Source organism: Brachyhypopomus gauderio, chromosome 6 (assembly GCF_052324685.1).
Source record: "Brachyhypopomus gauderio isolate BG-103 chromosome 6, BGAUD_0.2, whole genome shotgun sequence".
NCBI classification, from domain to species: Eukaryota; Metazoa; Chordata; class Actinopteri; order Gymnotiformes; family Hypopomidae; genus Brachyhypopomus; species Brachyhypopomus gauderio.
In genome coordinates this window covers 19,986,612-20,012,337 of record NC_135216.1, presented here as the reverse complement: position 1 = coordinate 20,012,337, position 25,726 = coordinate 19,986,612, and the positions used below count along the sequence as shown (strand labels likewise).

General features: G+C 43.8%; 1 protein-coding gene across 5 annotated transcripts; it reads right to left on the bottom strand.

Moving 5' to 3' along the window:
• Window positions 1–618: 618 nt before the first annotated feature.
• On the bottom strand, window positions 619–25,204 carry cspg5b (chondroitin sulfate proteoglycan 5b). 5 transcript variants are annotated; one of them, XM_077009497.1, is made up of 7 exons: window positions 25,059–25,204; window positions 15,314–16,166; window positions 14,545–14,733; window positions 12,617–12,692; window positions 10,013–10,069; window positions 6,152–6,271; window positions 619–2,957 (listed from the first exon to the last, which is right to left on the bottom strand). In XM_077009497.1, the coding sequence occupies exons 2-7, from the start codon at window positions 16,105–16,107 to the stop codon at window positions 2,616–2,618; spliced, it is 1,578 nt and encodes a 525-aa protein (XP_076865612.1). In that variant the 5' UTR covers window positions 16,108–16,166; window positions 25,059–25,204; the 3' UTR covers window positions 619–2,615. The 5 variants fall into 5 exon arrangements, with proteins under 5 accessions (XP_076865612.1, XP_076865609.1, XP_076865608.1 ...); XM_077009494.1 differs by lacking the exon at window positions 25,059–25,204 and adding an exon at window positions 23,204–23,629 and having other exon boundaries at window positions 12,617–12,689; XM_077009493.1 differs by lacking the exon at window positions 25,059–25,204 and adding an exon at window positions 23,204–23,628.
• Between the last annotated feature and the right edge of the window lie 522 nt (window positions 25,205–25,726).

Genomic DNA, 25,726 nt, shown 5'->3' with positions numbered 1-25,726 from the left:
AAGAGAGAGTGAGATGGCATACTAGAATTCCAGATTAGATCTAAGCATGTTTCATTTCCTGTTTATTACCATAGGATGGTGCTGTTAGTTTTGTGAATAGGAGGCAGATGATGATGCTCATTTACACACACCCACTCCTCGAGAGTTTATGGCAGCTGCGAGTTTCCTGGACCCCTGCAGCTGTGGTGTAAGTGCAGCCAATAACGGGCCCGATTCCCAGGGAGCCTATGTCCTGCTCCATGGATCTGTCTCGGCTTAATTTACCCAGTACATGGTTTCCCGTCTGTGTTCATTCTTTAGATATAATAACGCCTGTTCTTTCCACTCAATCAGTTCATCTTCCCTTTCACACCGTTCACCCCTCTGAGGACTAGTGGGTCAAGAACCTGTAGTCCATAGCAACACGTCACAACACTAATGTACAACACTCGAACTTGAATACAAAGTGCTAGTTTAGGTCATCTGTGTTGATCTAAAATCTAAACAAAACAAGTATTTTCTGGCTTTGTTTTATATATATATATATATATATATATATATATATATATATATATATATATATATATATATATATATATACTGTTTGTATCAGGAAGTCATACAAGTCCCATTAAGGAATAACATTTTAATATATTTTATTCTATATGAAAAATATTAATTTGATATTAAAACATGAAAAAGCACATGAATTAATTAATAAGTGAATACATACTGCCCTGAATATTTACAGACTGATTTGCGTGTGTAAACATGTATGCGTGTCAGGAAATGCCAAAACTGAGATGGCACAGGTTTGTAGGCCATAGTAGTTATTACCTATGTGTGTTTAACATATTACAGGTGATGTCTCTGATCCTGATTGTCTCTGTGTGTTTAACGTGTTACAGGTGATGTCACTGATCGTCCATGTGTTGTTAACATGTTACAGGTGATGTCACTGATTGTCTGTGTGTTTAACGTGTTGCAGTTGACCACTGATCGTCTGTGTGTTTAACGTGTTACAGTTGACCACTGATCGTCTCTGTGTGTTTAACGTGTTACAGGTGATGTCACTGATCGTCCATGTGTTGTTAACATGTTACAGGTGATGTCACTGTTCTTGATCGTCTGTATGCGTTTATCGTGTTACAGGTGATGTCACTGATCGTCTGTGTGTGTTTAACGTGTTACAGATGATGTCACTGGTTCATTCTTGGTCAATCCGTTCATGGACACACACAGTTGCCCTGTACATACACACAGGTAACATACAAACAGAAATAATATAGACACACACAGGTGTATTGTACACACAGGTAACGTACACACACAGGTATATTGTGTACACACAGGTAACGTACACACAGAGGTGATGTACACACAAATGCTTCAGCACTTTATGCTCTTACATGAGGTCTGTTGATAAACTGATTCATGTTAACTGTTCATTTGCAGCTATTGCATGTGTGTTTGTTCAGAGTTGGAGTTAGGGTCAGGGTTAGTGTAAGGGTCAGGGTAGGATAAGGGTCATGGTAGGGTTAGAGCACATATGTCAAAGTCAAGGCCCGCGGGCCAGATCCGGCCCGCGAATTGATTATCTATGGCCCCCTGGATGATATTTAATTACTATTAGAACCGGCCCGCAGGCCACAGCCGCCCGCTGGAGTTTTGCACGCACAAACACTACATTCCCCACAATGCAACGGTAGCCCGCGAAGTCACTGCAGCGCACACAAGCGGCAAAGGTCCGCTCTGCGAAAATGACGTAATCGCAGTGGCTCCGCCCGTGGGCGAGGGCGTCGCGCGCTGTCGATTCGCGAGGTCGTGCACCTCTCGAATTTTGTAACGTTGTGCGCACCAGCACGTTAAACTTAATTAAGTTAAATTTTTATACATATATTCGAAATGATTCGACATAATTCGCTTTTATTCACATTATTTAATGGTTGTTTATTTTCAAAACGCCCAATCTTCACGTCTTCACGTTCTCTCATGTTTCGTCCTGGAATTACAAGAGGCTCGTATTTGTTAACTGTTCAGTCAGACAGATATTTGTTGTGAAACGAAGTAGTTACAATTTCAAGCATTTTCAAGTACTTTAGCCTAAATTCCAGCACTTTTCAAACCTTTATTACTTTATTCATTTAATGTACAGGACATGTTTTCTTTGAAGGAAGTTTGTTTTTATCTGTTTGCTTGTTGAAAAATGTTTTCACTTGAAATTACTGACAGATCCATAAGAAAGTATTGCTTTATTCATTTAAGCATTAAATAATAAACACTGTGTTAGGTCTTGGTTCAATAGGCTATGTGCAATCATTTCAATGTTTTAATAAACATTGAACCAGTCCGGCCCTCGGCTTGTAGCAAATTTGGTTTTTTGGGCCTAGGTGCATTTGACTTTGACATCCCTGGGTTAGAGTAAGGGTCAGGATAAGGCTGAGGGTCAGGGTAGGATAAGGGTTAGGGTATGGGCCAAGGTTAAAGTAGGGTAAGGGTAAGGTAAGGGTGAAGGTTAGGGTAGGGGTCAGGGTTAGGGTAAGGGTCAAGGTGAGAGGGGTCAGGGTTAGGGTATGGAAAGGGTTAGGGTTAGAGTTAGATGAGTGGTGGGGGTAAAGCTCGGCCACTGGGACATGTCATTCTGTCACCTCCACAGGATCCTGCTGTATGCTCAGGGTCTGAGGATGTGAGCCCTGTGGCTTGCTGGGCTCCCCTGGGCGAGGGCTGGCTGTCCGGGGGGGCAGGTGTGGGAGGGAGCGGCTGCCGACGGGGCTGTAGCCGGGATCGGAGCCTCGTCTGGGGTAGACCTGTGAGAGGGGCCTCCCGTGTCCCAGTCTCCCTGTTGGTTGGCGGAGCACAGGAGACTTTGGGGGGGATTTGGGGAGCTGACAGAGGACAGTAGAGTGAAAGAGAGTGCTGGGGCTGGGCTGCACCTCCGCCTCACTACAGGGGAAGAGCTCATCAGTGGTGGCAGCAGCCTGGACACACACACACACACACACACGCACAAAACACCAGACATATGGAACACACGAACCACGACAAAACAGTCCATGCTTTATTAGCTTAGATGCTAATAAAACAGTCCATGCTTAAAATTTTTTTACTTAAACTTTTGCAGCTAACAGTAATATTAGGTGCAGTTTAGGGACCATTTAATACATTTAATAAATTTCATTCAATGGTCACAGTTACTGCTGGAAGAATAATTCAGTTGTTTCTGTAGTACACAATATGGACGTATTGGGACACGTCTATTAAATTCAGATGTTTCATTCAGTCCCACTGCCACAGGTGTCAAGCATCTAGCCATGCGGTCTGTCTTTACAAACGCAGTGTGCATTTACAAATGCCCTTACAAACGCAGTGTGCCTTAATACTGAATTGAATGTTTTGTTTCTATGCACCAAGCTGAGTGCTGTTTGATTGGTGTTTGTGTATCTTGACAACAAATTATATAAAATCTTGAGATGATGCAGCTGTGGGGTGAGAGGTGCCAATCTGGGGTGAGTGATCAGTGGGGTGAGTGATCATAGTGTTTACTCCAGTTGCTGTGACCATGTGAAAAATGTGAATTGCTAAACTATAGCAAATAATTTGATTTTGAATCTGAACCTGATCTGATTCCCACTTCAAAATTGTTAAAATTGCATAAATTATCACCTCCATCGATTAACATAAATTGCTTAAAGGTTCAGTCAGTGAATCTAATCTGTTTCTGGCCAAGATGGCTGTCAAGAGCACTGTCTTTCATTTGTAGCAGCTGACCGCAAATATGACCATAGTTGATACCCAACTGATATTAAGTGAATGAAAATGATGGTACAGAATCAACAGAGATTAGATCCCTACATGCATCAATTATTCAATAATAACTTTTTGTGTGCAGTTATCAAATTCTGAATAATCTGTCACATTGTATCCAAACTAATCAGCATGAGCTCCACTGTTAAATTGTTGGTCTCAGTGTTCAGTTTGTTGCTGAAGTGTGAAATGTATGCAGTAGAAATGATCCAACATTTTTCCAACAGTGGGCAGTGGATTAAGGGTGGGTTAGCAGCCGCTTGAGAATAAGTAAGAATGCGTGAGAATGTTCAGGAGCCAAGCAGAACACTAAGATACACGGAGTGAGACGGAGAGAGCAATATAGTTCAGGAGAAAGAAGGAAAGAAAGAGAAGGAGATAACCAGGAAAGATAGGACTTCAGGAGAGAGAAGAAGAAAGACATCAGGAGAGAGAGGTCAGGAGAGGGAAGGAGAGAGAGACAGGTCAGGAGCGGGAAGGAGAGAGAGACAGGTCAGGAGCGGGAAGGAGATAGACACGGTTCTCAACAGGTCAGGAGAGGGAAGGAGAGAAGGTTCAGGAGAGAGAGAGAGACGGTTCAGGAGAGGGAAGGAGAGAGACATCAGTTGGCATCAGTGCAGGAACACCACACTGGGACCAGCTCAAAACTGTTAAAACAATTTATTTCAGCAAGCTTTGCTTTTATCATCTTTCATTGTGTGTTTCAAAAAAGGAACAATAAATCTCAAATACATCAAACAAATTAGGAATCACATCATTGGAAAAACAAGACAGTGTTCTTATTAGTCTATAATCCCATACAGCAATATCACCCCATGGAGTACATGAATATATATTTACACACAGATCTACTCACTGTATTACTCAAAAGAACATTTTGTTGAAAGACATTGATGTTTCTTTGATATTTTACCAATAAATTGTTTGTTTGTATCATACCTTTACAAAACACAAATGCATGCTGATCAGGACTAAGGTGCAGGGCACGGCAGTGTTTGGGGGTTGAGTAAGACAGGGCAGTGTTTGGAGGGTTGAGTATCTCAGTGACTGGAGGCTGCTGTTAGATGGAGAGACTAACTTATGGCTGAAGTGTGATGTAGCAAGAAAGTACAACACTGTGGTATAGTGTGTGGTGGAGCGTGGTATAGTGTGGTGGAGCGTGGTATAGTGTGGTGGAGCATGGTAGTGTGTGGTGGAACGTGGTATAGTGTGTGGTGGAGCGTGGTAGTGTGTGGAGGAGTCTGGTAGTGTGTGGTGTAGTGTGGTGGAGTGTGGTATAGTGTGGTGGAGCATGGTAGTGTGTGGTGGAGTGTGGTATAGTGTGGTGGAGCATGGTAGTGTGTGGTGGAGCATGGTAGTGTGTGGTGGAACGTGGTATAGTGTGTGGTGGAGCGTGGTAGTGTGTGGAGGAGTCTGGTAGTGTGTGGTATAGTGTGTGGTGGAGCGTGGTAATGTGTGGTGGAGCGTGGTAGTGTGGTGGAGTGTGGTATAGTGTGGTGGAGCATGGTAGTGTGGTATAGTGTGGTGGAGCATGGTAGTGTGTGGTGGAGTGTGGTATAGTGTGTGGTGGAACGTGGTAGTGTGGTGGAACCATGGTATAGTGTGTGGTGGAGCGTGGTAGTGTGTGGTGGAGCGTGGTAGTGTGTGGTGGAATGTGGTATAGTGTGTGGTGGAGCGTGGTATAGTGTGGTGGAGCGTGGTAGTGTGTGGAGTGTGGTATAGTGTGTGGTGGAGTGTGGTATAGTGTGTGGTGGAGCGTGGTATAGTGTGGTGGAACGTGGTATAGTGTGTGGTATAGTGTGGTGGAGCGTGGTAATGTGTGGTGGAGCGTGGTAGTGTGGTGGAGTGTGGTATAGTGTGGTGGAGCATGGTAGTGTGTGGTATAGTGTGTGGTGGAGCGTGGTATAATGTGGTATAGTGTGGTGGAGCATGGTATAGTGTGTGGTGGAGCGTGGTATAGTGTGGTGGAACGTGGTATATTGTGGTGGAGCGTGGTAGTGTGTGGTGGAGCATGTTAATGTGTGGTAGAGCGTGCTAATGTGTGGTGGAGCGCGATATAATGTGGTGGATAGTGTGTGGTATAATGTAGTGGAGTGTGGTAGTGTGTGGTGGAGTGTGGTATAGTGTGGTGGAGCGTGTTGACAAGTTCACAGGTGATCACAGCACCAGCAGGAGTCTCCACGGCAACATCATCACACTAGCAGATGACATGGAGGCTACAGAAGCAGATGGGCTCAGCTGCACAACCTCAGCTTGGTTTGTACTGCAGTATCAGGGATGTACAGTGGGGGGCTGGTGTGTTGCCATTACAGCGCCAGCCTGTGGCAGGAGGGTGGTACTACATGGTGTTGTTCTGCAGTGAGTTTACCTCCTCAGCAGCCTCATAGCTGGCCTTGTTGTTCTCCTGTGGTGGGGTCAGTGAGTTCTGGATGTTCAGAGCTTCATCCTCTTTAGTGGGAACTGGTTCCTCCTGCTTGCCAGTGTCATCCTGTGGCAAGGACACACACAGACATACACAAACTGAACATATGAACACAAACTGAACATATGCCCCAACACACACCCACACCTCCCCCTACAGTTATAATGCATTACAATGCATTATAATTCATAAAATAATTGCTCAGACACAATCTTCCTGTATCATTCAGGACAGTTACCATACGATGTTACCTCACCCACAAAAGCCCTAATAACACAGTTGAAACATTAATAATGAATCCTAATTAATCCATTCGAAGTTTCACACTTGTTAGATATCATCAGGCTCTTCAGGACATGGGAGCAACGTTTCCTTAATTAATCAGCAGACAACACATTGCCACATGTACTGAGAGGACAGAACAACGTCTGTAGATCTGATCAACACTGACTCCACTGGAGAATCCAGTGCAGTACTGATCCCAGAATTTCCCAGAAGTTTTCTGCTCACAGTGGGAAATGCATCTCACTGAAGCTTGAGTGCTGTGATGAATAATGTGAAAACTAATGTGAAGATTATCTGCGTTAACGGCGTTCGATAATGTGATACTCTTATCGGGCGATATAAAAAAATATCGCCGTTAGTCTATTCTTAAAGTTGGGTTGGGAACTGGGTCAAAATCGGTAAGCAAACTGATGACATTCACCTTGATAGTGCTGTAGACGGCTCTGGCCCGGAGCCACGGAGCAGCACAGGACCAGCAGGAGTTCAAATTCAAACGGAGGACTGACAAACCGACATTAGCCTGGTGAGTACACTGCTAGATTTATGGACTTTCCGTATAAAAAGCATTTTACTCAGGTTGTAGCACACACTCCGTTTCAATAGATGGACCAAAACAGAACCAAACATAATAACTAAATAGATATGTAATGCTAAGCCTAGCTAGCTAGCCTTAGCTAGCACAGGTTAAAATAACCTATAAGCTAGCTAGACCTAGGCTAGCTTATCCCGCTAGCTAGCGTAAGCTAGCTTATATCGGACCGAAAAGGTGGTGGGACTTCGTGTACAAATGTATAATATTATAACGTTTGTTAAATACTACTTCAGGACAGTTTGCTGTTGACAACTCTTATTTTATTTTTACGTTAATACAAGTGAACTCACTCAAAGAATAGCTTAATCCTCTCCCCCCCCCCGCTCCGCTCTCCACTCACACAACTTAACTTAAAGAATCAGTAACCCAATAATCCCTTAAGGATCATTACAATATACATAAATAAATATTAGTACACGGATGTGTATTGACTTCGTTGACTTTGTATTAGTTTCTTTCACAGTACAGGATGTTTTCGTTGGTTCTGCATAACTTATTACTCTTTTCCCGCTCATTCTTTTCAGACTATCTCTCTGAATCTTGGTGTTGAGAAGTAAGTATCTAGACTATGTAGCTATAGCTAACGTAGCTAACTAACCTAGCTAGCTAGCTAACGTGGCTAATATTACTGTTATCTGTGCTGCTTTTCACTAATTTAATGTGTAATCTGCAATACCCTTATATTTATGTCTCCTATATACTTTTTTCGTATGGGATGTTGTTTGCTGTGAGGTAGCACCACTGCTTAAATATTATGAGGTAGCATCACTGAGTTTTCAAACCTGTGAATTACCACCCACAACAAATCGTGGATGCAGCCACGAAGCTGCCAGGTTTGCTTCATGGAAAATTCATTTTTAAGAAGCTTCCTAATGGAGACATTGACAAGACTAAAGTTGTTTGCACCTTATGCAATGCGGAATTAGTTTATTGTAGGAGTTTTACCAGTCTGAAGTACCATTTAAACGCAAAGCACCCGTTTGCTAATGCTGCTGACGCTGGGTCAAGCACTGATGCAGCCCAGGGGAAGAGTCGCCGCCGCCGAAAACAGGTTAAATGTACTAAATGTTGGCTTACATTTCAAATCTCATGTTTAGCTGAAAAAACGTTATCAACCCCTTTTAATGTACAGTATGTAGGCTTACAAATTCATGTTTGACTGAATATGCCCTCTTAAAATATATAGGCATACAGTACTATTTTCATGTTTAACTGAATAAACCGTTGAACACGAGTACATTTTATTGAGCATGTTTTTTTTTCTTTTGTATCAAAGTAGAACAGCTTTCTCAAGCAGTCAGTGATGCATTTTGGAAGCCTCTAATGCAGTAACTCTAATGCAACCTCTGTATTAAGAAACCCTATCTCAAAAACTGACTTTTAGTCATTACTTGGGTAGCACACATTCTGAATGAGCCATTTTAATCTAGATTAATTTCAAGATTAAATCTAGATTAAAAAAATTAATCTATGTCCACCCCTAGTGATGATTAATGTGACGAATACTGTGATGACTAATGTGATGAATAATGTGATTACTAATAATGTGCCACCTGTGGGTCTCAAATCTAGAGGGAGCTAGATTGTGAATGTGGGTGAGACGAAATCAATGAATTGACTGTGGATGAACAGAAAGAACTGACAAACTGTGTTCATATCATTCCTGTCTCACTCTGCCATATTAGTGGAGGCTGATGTTTTTCCAGACCTATCAGTGACCTTGCAAGTTGAGGGTGCCGTGAAGGATGTTGAATGTTCCCGTGATTGTGTTCTTCTGAGATTCATGATGTCATGGTGTCATTCCTGTGATCTTGTGGATACACTATACAATTTTAGAACACACCCCTAATACTCCGACACCACTGGGACAAAATCTATTTATTTTCCATCCCTGGTATTGTTCCATCTTCTCATGCTGTTTTCTACATGGTGTCCACTATCACTGGGGTTATCTATCTGGATCTGGAGGTCCCACTGGATCTTTTGCCTTGTTGTTCTCCACCATTTCTGGGGCTCCTCCCAGTTGGACTCCAGCTCATATGTCCTGCAAGTGTTCCTGTTCATGATCCTGCATTATCCTATATACGATCCTGGATATACTGTATGTCCTGTACATGATCTCTACCTGTACAGCATGGGATCTAATCTCTAATGCCTAATCACTGCTGTTGTATCTCCCAGTGTGTGCTTTTCTGCCAGTATTTCACATCCTGCATCTAGGTGATGGATGTCTCAGAGTCTCCTGTGCACAGTCTGCATCTTGGATCTCGTCTGGTTTGATACAGCCCTACTTCACTCAACACAGTTCTTAGTGCTTGATCATTTGTTGCCGTGATTAGTGTCTTTGCTGCCATAATTAGTGTCTGCTGTCATTAGTGTCTCTGCTGCCATCATTAGTGTCTCTGTGCTGTCCTTCAGTTCCACCTTTTACAGCCATTGGTAGGTTTGTCTTATGTCAGCCACCCCTGCTATCTGTCAGTGGTCCATTCCAGGGAGGGTCTTATCCTGCTGTGCCATCCTGCTTCCATGGTGACCACATCCTCCTGCTGAGGCACTCTCTCATCAGAGTATTCAAGGGGGCTGGACGTTGGACGTATATATGAATGATTGTATATATATGGATATATTGTGTCTCACCCTTGAAAGTTGATCTTACATCATAATTGTACAAGAGACTGAAGGTAGTTCAGCTCCAGAGTTTGGTCCTATTAGATACTTTTTAAAATGAGACTGATCCATGGTCCAGAGAACTGAACATCAGCTAGGAGAAGAAGAGAAGTGAACATCAGCTAGGAGAGGAAGGTCTAGCTAGGAGGTCTTAGCCAACCAGGAGACCCTGCAGCAGGAGAGCAAGACTGTCAGGACGAGCCATAGCTGGCTGTTGCTGAGGAGATGCAGAGAGGGCCAGCCATGTTTCAGGGGCGTCTTACCTCACTGCTCTGCTCCTCTCTGGGTTTATACTCCCACGTGTACTGGCTCACGGTTTTCTATGTTGGAGGGCGGCAAGAGTCCAGCATCAAAAGCATGCACAAGATCTTCAATACTGTACAAGACATCACAATCTTACAGGCCTTCCGAATGGCTTCTGCAGAATATTACCTTACAATCAGATATTATGAGAATAACAAACTCAGAACCACTCTGGATGTTTAATGCTGAATTTAATTGCTATGAACATAATTCACTTCATGTGGGACTTATCCACATCCCTTCATACCCATTGTTATGTGTTATTGTACAAACAAGGTCACAAACACACTAAAAATCAATGGACAGCAGAAGAATATGGAGAGGAAACAGTGCCAAATTGAAAAGTAATCCCTACTAGGCAAAAATGGAAACGCAATCCACAAAATGCATTGCTTTTCCATACAAACATGGAGAATACGTGCCAAAATGAAATGCAAAAGCACAAGATAACTGTTCAGTCAGATAGATATTTGTTGTGAAACGAAGTAGTTACAATTTCAAGCATTTTAAAGTACTTTTCAAACCTGAAACACAAAGCAACATTAAAATTCGTCATAAATGTTCATTCCCCTGTTGTTGAGGGGTGTTTCTTTATACTATCACATATCGTTTCGGAGAACACTGCACGCGGAAAGTATAAACGCCTACACCGTTCGCACAGGGTCACGCGAGGTGGGGGGGGACGCGCTACGGTCACTCGCGAAAGTATAAACCAGGCTTAATTTTTCTCCGCAGGGAGACGGGCCGGATCAGTTGAATAGCCCTGCTCTAGACGGAATGTAATCCTACACATTGTGATTTGCTTTTGCACATTCGCAGAGACACACAGTGGAATACAATGACGTTCAGTCGATTGCATTTCAAGGTGGCTTCTGGCACGAATTCAGCATTTCTTTCTTTAAATACAAATCCACACACACTGGAGCTTTTACTTTTCATTGTGGCATGTTTTCATCACATCAGTGGTTAAATCAATCTCGTGATCATTACATTTAAAGGAGACATTTATGTCTGAAATACTGTACGGTGAAAAGCATTACCTCTGTGCCGTGATTACATTTCGAGCTGTATTATATTCAATTCTGGCACAAATTCAATTTTGGTTTGGAATGCAAATTCTTGTGTATTGTTTTTCAATAAAGAGATAAAGTGCATTGAAATGTAATGTAATAGTGCTTTTGCATTTCATTTTGGCACGTATTCTGCATGTTTGTATGGAAAAGCAATGCATTTTGTGGATTGCATTTCCATTTTTGCCTAGTAGGGATTATTTTTCAATTTGGCACTGTTTTCTCTCCATAGAAGAAAGAGGAAGAATAACATCTCTAACTAAACCACTGTCCTGAACAGCAGGACATCTCTAATTAAACTACTGTCCTGAACGGGACATCTCTAACTAAACTACTGTCCTGAACATGACATCGCTAATTAAACCACTGTCGTGAACAGGACATCCTTAACTAAACCATTGTCCTGAACAGGACATCTCTAATTAAACCACTGTCATGAACAGGACATATCTAATTAAACCACTGTCATGAACAGGACATATCTAACTAAACCACTGTCCTGAACAGGACATTGTAACTAAACCACTGTCCTGAACAGGACATCTGTAATTAAACCACTGTCCTGAACAGGACATCTGTAATTAAACCACTGTCCTGAAGAGGACATCTGTAATTAAACCACTGTCCTGAAGAGGACATCTGTAATTAAACCACTGTCCTGAAGAGGACATCTCTAATTAAACCACTGTCCTGAACAGGACAGCTATAACTAAACCATTGCCCTGAACAGGACAGCTATAACTAAACCACTGTCCTGAACACGACATCTGTAATTAAACCACTGTCCTGAACAGAACATATGTAATTAAACTACTGTCCTGAACAGGACATCTGTAATTAAACCACTGTCCTGAAGAGGACATCTCTAATTAAACCACTGTCCTGAACAGGACAGCTATAACTAAACCATTGCCCTGAACAGGACAGCTATAACTAAACCACTGTCCTGAACACGACATCTGTAATTAAACCACTGTCCTGAACAGAACATATGTAATTAAACTACTGTCCTGAACAGGACATCTCTAATTAAACCACTGTTCAGAACAGGACATATCTAACTAAACCACTCTTCAGACCACTGTTCAGAACAGGACATTTCTAATTAAACCACTGATCAGAACAGGACATCTTTAACTAAACCTTTTTCCTGAACAGCAGATCTCTAACTTAACCACTGATCAGAACAGGACATCTCTAACTAAACCACTTTTCAGACACTGTTCAGAACGGGACATCTCTAACTAAACCACTGATCAGAACATCTCAAGACATCAGACAGAGACCAACTTAAAGCAGATTTTTGTGGACAAGAGTCAAAAAAGAAAGAGAGAGTTACCTGACAGATCATATTATCATTGTAAGCTAAGATGTGAGAAGGAGGGGAGTGAGGTGAGGTTGTAAGTGAGGAGGAGAGTGAGGTGGTGAGTGAGGGCGTGTGGGGAGTGAGGTAGGGAGTTAGGAGTGAGATGGGGAGTGACATGGTTTCCTTACATTTGTCTGTGAACCTTCAGCGGCGGTGGACAGAGAGAAGGTGTCAACATGCTGCTCAGACTGGGGCCTGCTCCTGCTGGAGAAACACACACACACACACACACTTGTACATGTACAGCAACACAGGGGTGTGGTGTGTTTTGTGTTTGGTTCTTCACGGCCACGTTGCTCTGTGTTCTCCACTCTCACCACTGCTCTCACAGTGTTTAACAGGCCTGCAGCTCTTCTCAGATGATGCTTTTCTGCTTTTGGTATTTTGCTACGTTTGAGAACTTACACACTCAGGGCTGTTACCAAGGGTCTCGATATTTATATCATTATTGTTAAGGGTTTATTGCCAAAATGTAAAAACACAACTTACATATACAAAATGTGATTGTTGTCAATTCATATGTGACAAATGCAGAGCTGCTTTATAATATATCACACTTAACATAAACATAATATACAAAAACATTCCCATGTCATTTCATTTTTGATGAAACTGCTGCACACTGCTGCAGTACAAATACATCACTCTTGAACACTAGGTGGCACTGTTGGTAGACTTTGCAAGATGTGACTGCGTGGGAAAGCGTCCCGGCTGACTGAGCACAGTGGATTACTGTTGATAATCAACAGCCAATGGGCAACCAGGTGAGTTTCTGTTTCTGTCTTTGCTGGTATGATAACACAACAGAAGGTTACTGCTACAAATATGCTAAACGTCACGCGATCCACAAACAACGTATTTGCAAATCATGACCTGGGAGTGTTTCTGGTTATCGGTCTCACTTGTCAGTTATTCAGATGATGCACACCACATGGATGATTATAGCTGGTCTTTATTTAGATCACATTAATAGTTCTCAAAAAATGTCTTAAAATTACGGTACATCTCAAATGTAGGGATCAGTCTCCCTCCCCTAACCTCTCCTCCTCTCCTCTCCTCCTCCCCCCCTAACCTCTCCTCCTCTCCTCTCCTCCTCCCCCCCTAACCTCTCCTCCTCTCCTCCCCTAACCTCTCATCCTCCCCTAACCTCATCCTCTCCTCTCCTCCTTTCCTCCCCTAACCTCTTCTCCTCTCCTCTCCTCCTCCCCTAACCTCTCCTCTCCTCCTCCCCTAACCTCTCCTCCCCTCCTCCCCTAACCTCTCCTCCTCTCCTCTCCTCCTCCCCTAACCTCTCCTCCTCTCCTCCCCTAACCTCTCCTCTCCTCCTCCCCTAACCTCTCCTCCCCTAACCTCTCCTCCTCTCCTCCTCACCTAACCTCTCCTCCTCTCCTCCCCTAACCTCTCCTCTCCTCCTCCCCTAACCTCTCCTCCTCTCCTCCTCTCCTCCCCTAACCTCTCCTCTCCTCCTCCCCTAACCTCTCCTCCTCTCCTCTCCTCCTCCCCTAACCTCTCCTCCTCTCCTCTCCTCCTCCCCTAACCTCTCCTCTCCTCCTCCCCTAACCTCTCCTCTCCTCCTCCCCTAACCTCTCCTCCCCTAACCTCTCCTCCTCTCCTCCTCACCTAACCTCTCCTCCTCTCCTCCCCTAACCTCTCATCCTCCCCTAACCTCATCCTCTCCTCTCCTCCCCTAACCTCTCCTCCTCTCCTCTCCTCCTGCTCCCCTAACCTCTCCTCCTCTCCTCTCCTCCTGCTCCCCTAACCTCTCCTCCTCTCCTCCCCTAACCTCTCCTCCTCTCCTCCCCTAACCTCTCATCTTCCCCTAACCTCATCCTCTCCTCTCCTCCTTTCCTCCCCTAACCTCTCCTCCTCTCCTCTCCTCCTGCTCCCCTAACCTCTCCTCCTCTTATCTCCTCCTCCCCTAACCTCTCCTCCTCTCCTCTGCCATTCTGCCTTTTTTTCCCTTTAATCTCACGTCCTGTAGCAGCAAAGTTTTGGGAACTGGACGGTCATATCTGAGGTCATATCTGCATGTGCATGTGTGTTTGTGTGTATATACCTGCGTTTACGCAGTCGTCTGTTTTCCGTCTTTAGTACGTGCAGTCTCTTGGAGAAGAACACGATTACCATAAAGAGGAGGAGCACTGTGCCTGATGCCCCTCCCACTACAAAGCACATGACTTGGAAGTCAGTAATGACAGACTCACACCTGCTGCCTTTGCTCCAAGTGTATTCCTGCAGGTTACACCTATATATACAGAGGGGAGAGGGAGGGACAGAGAAAGAGAGGAAGAAAGAATGAAAGAAGAATCAGAAACAAAGAAAGAAACTACTTACCCAATACCACAACAAGTTTTTGCGCCAGAGGGTATTGACCCTCACATGTAATTTTCGTTTATTTACTGCCTAAACACAGGCTCTATAGAGCATCTTACCAGACACCTTAACACACCCTAGTGACAATGTGTCACACTACAGATGTTATATTCAGGTGGGTGGTTACTCTGTCCACATCACCTAACTGAGGACCTACCAGGGTAACCAGACCCCTTGAAGTCCAGCGCTACACAACATTCTGTACATCAAAAAGGCAGAACCATTAGTGATGTCCAGCTGGGAGAGAGAGAGAGAGAGAGGGAGGGATGGATGGAGAGAGAGAGAGCGATCCTCTATGTCCCTCTATACCCGTCTGTGTCCCCCTGTGCTCTGTGGTGCTAACCCTAACTCTTGTAACTGTGGGACAAAATCATGTCAATCCTCTCTAACACTGTTCCACTTGCAGACACACATCCACTGCAGAGAGAGAGACAGAGACAGATGCCTCTTACCTGCAGAAAGCCCCAGCACCGGTTGTGTAGCACTGCCCACCATTGAAGCAATAACTGGAGGAGGAGTCACAAACTGATTGACAGGTACCGTTCCCGTACACAAACCCAGGGAGACAGGCTGAGCCACCCTCGGCAGGTCCAGCTGGATCGTACCCAGCAGCACCGAATCCAGGAGCAAAGGGCTGATGGTTGGAGGAAAGGTTTTCATCCTCCATGTAGACCGGAGTGGGTGGGTCCTCATCAGGGTAGGCTTCAGTGGTGGAGTAGTCAGGAGAGAGATAATCATAAAAATCGGACGTCCAGGAAGTGGGGTCTCCACCCTGAAGCTCCTGTGGGCGAGGAGGAGGAGGTGTGTCTATTTGGTGACCTCGGTCAGACTCATAGAACTCCACGTTAATGACATGTCCATCACCTGGACGTCTGGAGTCCTTCGGCGGGGGTTGGGATGGACCAGGACCATGGGGCTGATGAGCCAGCACTCTTCCATCAGCCTGCAATACCTCACTCTGCCAGTGGGGGGCACTGTCCTCAGAGTCTTCCTCTTTGAAGTCTAGCTGGGCTCTGCCGTGAGCACGGGAGCCAGTGCGAGTGGGCAGGTCAGCCGCCATGCCCCCCACAGCTGCCAGCTCTTCCACTTCGGTGAGGGGAGTGCTGACATGTGGGGTGATGGATGAGGGGGTGTGTTCACCTGGCCCACCGCTACCTGGCTCCTCCCCCTCACGCGGTTTACGCACAAGGACTTGAGCCTGGAAAATTGGCGTGGCTTCACCAGGAAGTGCAGATTTAACAGCCATTTCTCTAGCGGCAGAGGTGGAAGAATTGAACTGAGTGGCATTGAACAGCTCTGAACTACCTGCATAACACAGAGAATAAAACCAAGTTAAACAAAGGGAAAAAACAAAGTTCCAGTTAAATAACCTGTGCTGTCCTGCACGTCTTCTACACATCACACATGCTCTGTTCTGAACCCACAGCCACACACATGAAGATACAGTATTACTGCGTTACAGTTAGATACATTAGCACTAGAAGCATGAACTGATTCATTCAAGGACTACAAAGAGATGTGATTGTTCATCTCATGCAACCTCCACAAAAAATGTAATCGTTTTCATAAATATTGATGCTACTTTATGGTGGTGTTGTCAAATCCAAGTCTTTTAAATTGAAGATCTTTTATTTTATTTTGGTTTTTATTGTAAGGTACACATGCAAAATATCCTGTGGTGTGACAGTAATATAAATGAAGCATGAAATATAAAACTAGGGTTGTCCCGATCCGATATTTGGATCGGATCGGCCGCCGATATTAGCAAAAAATGCGTATCGGTATCGGATCGGCAGACACGAGAAAATGCCGATCCAGACTCCCGATCCATTTTTTTTTAAGTCCGATCCCGGTTTTCCTGCGCACCCATTTAGATAATCCATTCCAGTTTTTGCTAGTGAGAGTAAAATCCGGTCCGCATTTTCCAGCACACCTTCAGCACACGAGCGTAGTTTCTGCCCCAATTTAGCTCCGTGGCATCTCGGACCGCCGTGTAAATTTGAAGTTATCGGTCAGTTGTGTGGGATTATTTTACCTTAAAGGATGACAAAGACGAAGAGGTAGAGTGCAACATATGCCACAGTAAAGTCAAGCGTTGTGGTAAAGCTGTAAGAACTTTTAATACCACCAATCTAATCAAGCATTTAGCGAAATACCACCATAAACAACATGACGAGTTTCTAATGAAAACCGAAGACAAAAAGAAAGGTCCTACACAACTAACACTGGCAGAAACGTTTGAATTGAAGGGAGTGTATAGATGGGGATGGAGCAGCAAAGTGTGGAGTAGAAGGCATTTTGCTTTTAATTAGTTTACTATATGTGCACGGATTTTTTTTTAAGCTTTGGTTTACACTTGTTCAAGAGCACTGATGGATGTTAATGTTAATGTTAATAATAGACTATTTTCCACTCAGGTTGTGTGTTTTTTTTTAAATATAATTTACAATATTATTTGCACTTGTGGCTTTTTAATCCTTGGTTTACTGATGCTATTTCTGTTTGTTATTTAATATTTTGTCTATTTTGAGTTTATTAATTGCTAAATAAACAGGTCAGTTTCTCCTTACCAACCATTGTGTATTATTCAAACACACCTAATTCAGCTGGCTACTTGTTATCAAGAGTAAAACGCTTTTCAACATGAGTTTGACAACAAAGTAAGTTGGCTAAATAACTTTAAACTTTAATACATGCTCGGATAGGCCGGTATCGGTATCGGCCGATATCGGTATCGGATCGGAAGTGCAAATAAATATCGGTATCGGATCGGAAGTTCAAAAAGCTGGATCGGGACATCCCTATATAAAACATCTCAAAAATCAATCAGTAACACCTAGAAGTGTTTATAAATACTTGTGGCATTATTGTAGAAATCTTTACCAAAATAAGGTTTTAAATTGCAATTGCTACAACAATAATCATAGTAAATTACGTTTTGTAATGAAAATGTCCTGCAGAGTGACATGGCTTGGAAGTTTTTTTAAACAGGCAGTTTGATGGACAACTATTGGGGTCCTTTTGTCAATCAAGAACCAGAAAGTCCCTCAGATATTTTGCTTTGCTGTGAATGCTGGATGATGAGTTTAGTACTTTTATTAATTTATCAATTTTGATCATTTCTGTCAAACAATGTGCCCATTTTTGTTAGTCATGTGATGTGACAGTTCTACTTAGAGAAAATGTAAATATTATTTTTAAAAACTCACTTAAGGTTAAAACAGTGCATTCATTCAGTTAGCAAAATGCTCAAAATTAGTTATGTATAGAAATAATTAAACATGGACACAATGATGTAAATGTCCTGTAGTGTGACATGTGGTGACATAAATGGCTTTTGTGCAGGTTTAGTTAATCAAATGTCCATGTAATTTTTTTAAACACATAATTTAACTATAAAAAGAAAACGGAACATTTCCAGAGCATAATTTTACCAAATTGTGATGTTACACTGCAGGATAATGTATGTTTTTTAAAATGTTGTTTCACCTCCATTTGTATGTATACCCATATATGTATGTATGTGTGTGTGTGTGTGTGTGTGTGTGTGTGTGTGTGTGTGTGTGTGTGTGTGTGTGAATTCAGTAGGATAAACAGTGAGGTTTGAGAAAACTCCAGACAGGATGTGTGCACTACTCTGTAGTAGTAGTGTGGGTAGTCTTGGTGCATTAGGGTTAGTGGTAGTGCACTATGGTTAGTGTTAGTGCATTTGGGTTAGGGGAAGTGCACTAAGGTTAAGGGTAGTGCATTAGGGTTAAGGGTACTGGGGTTAAGGGTAGTGCATTAGAGTTAAGGATAGTGTTAAGGGTACTGCATTAGAGTTAAGGATAGTGGTAAGGGTACTGCATTTGAGTTAGGGCTAGTGTTAAGGGTACTGCATTAGAATTAGTGCACTAACCTTCACTGAGCACATTATAATGTTAATTCAGCAGGTCAAGAGAAGACTGGGAGACCTGGAGGTGTGATTTACTAATGTCTTCCTGATCCTCTGCTCTTTTCGGATTAGGATTAAGAGATATAGAATGAATCTGGAAGAGGAATTGAATTGAATTGAATAAACTTTATTGATCCCGAAGGAATTAAACATTCCCCAGGGGCCTCGGTGTAAAGCACCGTGAACCCAGAGCGGCCGTAGCGTCAGAAACGTGCCGCTGTCCACAGATGGAGGGAGTAACATGGAGAGATAAACATTAGGAGGAGACAAAAAAATATGATCACAGATTATTCTCACAACAGGACAACAGTCTGTGAGCACGCAAAAAATCCCCATAGCACATATAAGCACTGAGATGACACACACAATCAAGCAGACAGAGGCGTGATTCATCTAGACGCGTGAGGGGGGAGCCAGAGGCCTGGCACACAGTTTTTGTGTCAAAAGGGTTAGGGTTAAAGAAAAAACCCTTGAAGAAAAAAACCATACGTGCACACACGCACACACACACACACACACACAAACGCACAAACACACACACTAGGGACTCATTAACTCACTCTGCAAAATCATGTCCTAAATTATTTCTCTGCTATGCTCTATGACCTATGTCCCTGATCCACTATGTCTATACCCTCTGTGTCCATCTGTGCCCCCCTGTATATCTTGAAACTGTGAGACATAATGTCTCTTCTCTCTAACACATAACCACTAACCCCTAAACCTCTCATTTCATTTCCTCTCATTCACTTGGGCAGGCTCATCATTCCCACCACCTAGGGTTAGGGTTAGGGGTAAGAAAGAGAGAGTGAGAAAGAGAGAGTGAGAAAGAACACTGTCCACTTAAGCACTCCAGCCCCTAAGGGAGTGAGGGAGAGTGGACACCACTGTGTCCACCCCCTCCAGCCTCAGATCAAGAGCCTGAGAGAGCGCTCTATTCCCTGTTTAGTAGGCATGTCAGAGAGCTGAATGAGACAAAAGGAAGAGAAAGAGAGGAAGTGGGTGAGAAGGGCAAAGAGAGAAGGGGAGAGGGAGAGAAAGAGGGAAAAGAGAGGGAGAGAGGAAGTTAGAGAAGGATTTGAAGAGGAGAGAGGGAGGGGGAGGGATTCAGAGAGAGGGAGAGAGGGGGGATTCAGAGAGAGAGAGAGAGCGAGAGAGAGAGGGAATCAGGGAGAAAGAGAGAGAGCCAAACATGCAGTCTAAGCTATTTTCTCATGACCTCACCAATAATGAATATCTGTGTCTGTGTGAAGGTGTACAGGGATGCTTGACCCTTTTCACTATAAGAGGTCACCCATTGCCTTCATCCTGGTCTTTGGCCCAATTTCTCATTATATAAACCCAAAGGGGTAAGGGTCGCAAACAGAGAAAAGTAAAATAATTATATTTCATAAAATTATCCCAGTCTTCAAAACATGTTCCTTTAGAACATAGTCCCTCCTAATACAGACAACTGAGACCATAGTGAAACAGAAATCACGACCATAATGAAGCAGGTCTCACAACCACAATGAAACAGGAATCACGACCATAATGAAGCAGGTCTAACATCACTGCACTTTCACCAACCTAGCTGTGCTCCTTCAGAAAGATTCAGGATTAGGGTAGGTGTGCTTAAACTTACACACACAACACTTACCTAACCCCTAATGCTAATCCCTTAATTAAACTCTAACCCTAAACCCTAACCCCCAACTTGGAGCCCTAAGCCAAGCCCTAACACTAACTTTATGCCACATACCTGTTGCCTAGGCCTAGTGTTGGGGTTTAGGGCTAGGTTTAGGATTAGAATGAATATAATAATAATTAATATAGTTAAAATGTCTAATATGATTAATATAATTAATATGTTTCATGTGATGCAGTAATGTCAAAATTCAAATATTATCCATCTAATATACATCTGCTCAAAAACAATGGCTACAGAATTTAATGATCAAACGTCCACAACATTAGAATGATGACACCAATATAAAAGGATAAATAACACCTCACTGCTGTAGTTACACATCCTCACCAACCCTTACCTCCTCACCAACTCAACCCTTACCTCCTCACCAACTCAACCCTTACCTCCTCACCAACTCTACCCTTACCTCCTCACCAACCCTTACCTCCTCACCAACCCTTACCTCCTCACCAACCCTTACCTCCTCACCAACCCTTACCTCCTCACCAACCCTTACCTCCTCACCAACCCTTACCTCCTCACCAACCCTTACCTCCTCACCAACCCTTACCTCCTCACCAACCCTTACCTCCTCACCAACCCTTACCTCCTCACCAACCCTTACCTCCTCACCAACCCTTACCTCCTCACCAACCCTTACCTGCTCACCAAACCTTACCTGCTCACCAAACCTTACCTCCTCACCAAACCTTACCTCCTCACCAACTCTTACCTCCTCACCAACTCTTACCTCCTCACCAACTCTTACCTCCTCACCAACTCTTACCTCCTCACCAACTCTTACCTCCTCACCAACTCTTACCTCCTCACCAACTCTTACCTCCTCACCAACTCTTACCTCCTCACCAACTCTTACCTCCTCACCAACTCTTACCTCCTCACCAACTCTTACCTCCTCACCAACTCTTACCTCCTCACCAACTCTTACCTCCTCACCAACTCTTACCTCCTCACCAAACCTTACCTCCTCACCAAACCTTACCTCCTCACCAAACCTTACCTCCTCACCAAACCTTACCTCCTCACCAAACCTTACCTCCTCACCAAACCTTACCTCCTCACCAACTCTTACCTCCTCACCAAACCTTACCTCCTCACCAACCCTACTCTTACCTCCTCACCAATGCTAACCTCCTCACCAATGCTAACCTCCTCACCAACGCTAATACACATCCTCACTAACCCTAACCGTGTGTGCTGTATGTAGTTGTTGCCATGTGTGTAGTATGTAGTTGCCGTTTGTCTCACTGTGAGCTCCAGACGGCCAGAAAGAATCTGACACTAATGCTGTGTGACGGCCTCTGCTGTCAGGAGACCTCATGGCAGATGGCCTTCTGTTCCATGGCCAGCACCAAATGGCAGCTCTGGAGAGAGCTGACCTGTGATCAGTTTCTCTTGACTCAAGATTTACACATTTAAGAAAAGATGGCAAGCACAACTGGTCTAAGAACAGTGTGTTGTCCCTGTTTACAGCAACTTTGGTTTGGCTGCTACTAACAGAATGAATCTCTCTCTCTCTCTCTCTCTCTCTCTCTCTCTCTCTCTCTCTCTCTCTCTCTCTGCCATGTCCCTCTGCAGGATACGACTACATGGCCATCGGAAGTAGCCCTGTCCTGCTGTCCTGGACGTAGCCCTGTCCCGGACGTAGCCCTGTCCTGGTGAGAACAGTCACACCCACCATGTCCCAGCATGGCTACACACAGAGACAGGATATTACATGATGGCTTAACATACATGAGCAAATGAGATTTGTTTCATTTGGTTTTTATGCCTCTAATAAATAACTCTAAATAAATATCTTTATAATTAACAGCTGATCTGAGTTAGACATTTTTTGTTAGGAAGTTTGAAAAGTATAAATTTTATAGTATAGTATAGTATAATAATGTAGAATACTATTTACTCTCAGTGAAGTATACAAATAGAAAGCAAATTCCAGCAGGAGGACATGAGATTGTAATAAGTGTGAGTGTCATCTTCAGAACTGAAACCACAGGTCTTGGGATAGTTAATCAGGAAATACAAACTTAGACTATGGGTTTTCTAAGTGAAGAGACTTTTGGGTTTTTTTTTTTTTTTTCATTTTTTTAAGAAAAGATGAGACCGAATGTTCAAATGACTGAGCAGGTGCACAGTCCTTGGCTCGCGGCCAAAGCCGACAGTCTGAGACTGGGCGTACTAAAACAATATCTAGGCTCAACACAACGATCAAAGCATAATAAAGGCAGAAATGAATACGCTAACTGCTGAACAAGCTGCACGTCCCAAACGCAAGATGCGGCGCAGCGTGACAATTGGTCAGAAAACCCACTGACCTCCTTCGCTGTCCGTCGCGCAGCAACAGCGCTAAGGAATGATGATGTGTCTGGAGGATTTCAAAAGAAGAGAATACTCTGTGTCATGTAGATTACGGGATTGAGCAGTTTCAAAGCCCACGAAAATCTGTTTTGAATGAGAAATTTCGCAGTCTGTCGGCGTGTGTACGAGGGAGAAAGACCGAGGCGTAGAGAGAAAAGCGCGCCTGAGTCGCCCGCGTTTAGAAACTAGTGAACTTCATCCGCACGGCGGTGAAAGCGCACTTACTTGGTTTTAAACTTATCAACGACGATATAAACGCCGAGACGTCGCTCTTTTCAGTTTATATTCTATACTATTTCTCTGAAGAGGTGTTCATAAGGATGTGAAGTGAATAACGACTAGGCTACAGCCATTCCTTACCATGAGTGAATAAAGGAATCACGTGCAAAAGTAGAAGGCTGCAAAGCAGCGCCGTGTCCCAGTCGCACGAGCCCAGCGGCGTCCGCCTGCCGCTCATTCTTACGAACAAAAACGGATTTACAAACGCGCAAAAGTCAAAGCGCACAGAAGCGCCGCACCGAAAATGTCTTCAAATAACTTTAGCTTCGGCTCCTTCACTCTTCCCCATTACAATTTTGAACCTTGAGTAGGGGGTGCTTGTCCAGCTTGCGAGTCCCGTACTGTCCCGTAACTGGCGTGAGAGATCAGACCTTCTGGAGGAGACACGCCGCGTCCACTGAGCTGCAGTCGGATCGGTGTGGGGCTCTCAGCGCAGTGGGAGACCCAACCAGGCCGCGTGCGCGCGCTGCTGCGCGTGGGTTCGGTGCGGCTTTATTGTGAGACACCAGCGCGCGCCGCCAAATGGAGTTGCTGCAATAAGCTAAACCAATAAATAAATAAATAAATAATATGCCCGTTGCGGAATAGAGGATTTGGCACAAATAGATTTTTTTTAATAGGTAGGAAAGGCAGACTTAAATGGAGATGCCAAGGTCGTATTGAGTCCTTTCGTATTTACATTCCACATTTTATGATATTTTGGTGCAGCGGTGAAAGTTTGTTTCGTAAATCTGCAAACTGCATTTGGTGTGGTAAAACTAGGTGCAGCTTGAGGAATAATAACCTGTCAAATCAAAATAAGTTCTTTCGAGTTAAACTTACCGTGACTCTTACACTGAACAATGAATACTAATGTACACACTGCACTTCACCGTACAAGGATTGGCACACAGTAAATGTATTTTGGATGACCACTAATGTCGGGCTCATAAACTGTTGAAGCCATATGAACTGTAACAGGTCATCAGCATACTTAATTAAATGGCAGTCTAGTGATTTGTGGCTTTCTCTTTTCTCTTTGGCTTTTTCTGGTCTTTTTCAGCTCAGCACTGAGGGGGAGAAACATCTTATACAAACTTGGGGTGCTGAACGGCTCTGAGACAGGCTGTTCCCAAACCGCTTCATCATGTAAGGAGACAGAGGCGTGCAGAAATAGTCATCAGGTGGTGCCAAAGCACCACGAACTCTACTCTTTATCAACGAAAGTGCCCTTTTGAAACGCGTTTTAAATGTTTATTATTATTAACATTTTACTGAGGTCGGTTTGAAATGATCTTTTGAAAACCTGAGCGATTAAAAACAATGCCCTGAAACAGGGCCGGAGTGGGACACTTTTTCAGCCCGGGAGTTTCATGCCCAAATCCGGCCCAAAATTATTTTTCCCTCCCAATCGGCCCAAACTAGAGATTGACATGAGCCGGCCCATCGGGAATCCTCCCGAATCTCCCGATTAGCCACTCCGGCTCTGCCCTGAAATGAACCACCACCTCGCACACACCCGACCTCTCTCTTCCTTTAACACCAGATGCGCTGCAGCAGCAGTTCAGTTCAGCGAGTGGAAGGAAGCGTCTTCAGCACAGCACACACGGTCACAGATAGACTTCTTCTCCCGTCCCCACCAGCCAGGTCACACACACATCAAGTCAAATCGTACCGTTTGCCCTCTAAACCCAACGTGAAATCATTTTGTTATCCAGTAAAATGTCTCATACAGCACCAAACTACTAAGCATTTTCAGCTGACTGGTCACCTGATAAACTAGTCGCTCTAGCCCAAATCAAAGATAGATAATGTGAGGACGACCACATACAAATAATTAAGGTAGAGTTTGCAAATCTATGTGTTAAGCTGAACGTTTTCTGTTGTATAGGTTTTGATAGGCAACATAAATTAACACATTCATTTGTGAAAGAAGAAACAGGAAGTTCTCCATTACCTGTGAAAAATGCCCATCTGCATTCATGTAATGACAACACTCAGTAGTCTATAACGCCTTCTCGTACCTTTTGGTCTTTTTACTGTCTTAATTGTAGTCCTATATTGATTTACTAATTTGCTAATATTTAATTGGCTGCCGCTTCTCGCCGGTGCGTGAATGCTAGTGTAAGAGTTGTACCTGTGTTCAGGCATGAAAATGGGTCAGGGGTTAAAAAGGTGAGAAGACCGGGGGGCGGGGCATGTGACGTCATGGGGATACGGCGACGGGGCGTTGACATGTGACGTCATGGGTATACTGCGACGGGGGGGGGGGGGGGGGGGGGTTGTGGGTGGCTGCTGGTGTACGGGGATACAGCGACAGGTGATGCCAAATATTACGGAGCTCGTAAGGCGACGTTAGTATCTCGTTCCCACGCGTTATTTATTTATTTTTTACATGATGTCACCTTACGGGCTCCGTAAAATATAGTAAAATCCATAAAAAAATGTTTTTTTGACTGTCATGTCAATGGATTCAATGTAAACGCAATCCGTAAACGCAAGAAGCCGCTTTCGCAATTCCGGATGGCTCAGTCAGCGGCGAAAATTATTGTAAAAATACCAGGTCTACGTGTTTTTATTTTCTAACATGAGCTAAAACACAGGGTAGACTCAAACGACAAGAGT

Coding starts and splice junctions, on each gene's coding strand:
- cspg5b (XM_077009493.1), bottom strand. CDS start 23,300: ATGAGCGGCAGGCGGACGCCGCTGGGCTCGTGCGACTGGGACACGGCG. Junction 12,693..14,544: donor AGACGACTGCGTAAACGCAG/GTATATACACAC, acceptor GTGTTTCTCCAG/CAGGAGCAGGCCCCAGTCTG. Junction 6,272..10,012: donor GAGAGGAGCAGAGCAGTGAG/GTAAGACGCCCC, acceptor TCCTTGCCACAG/GATGACACTGGCAAGCAGGA.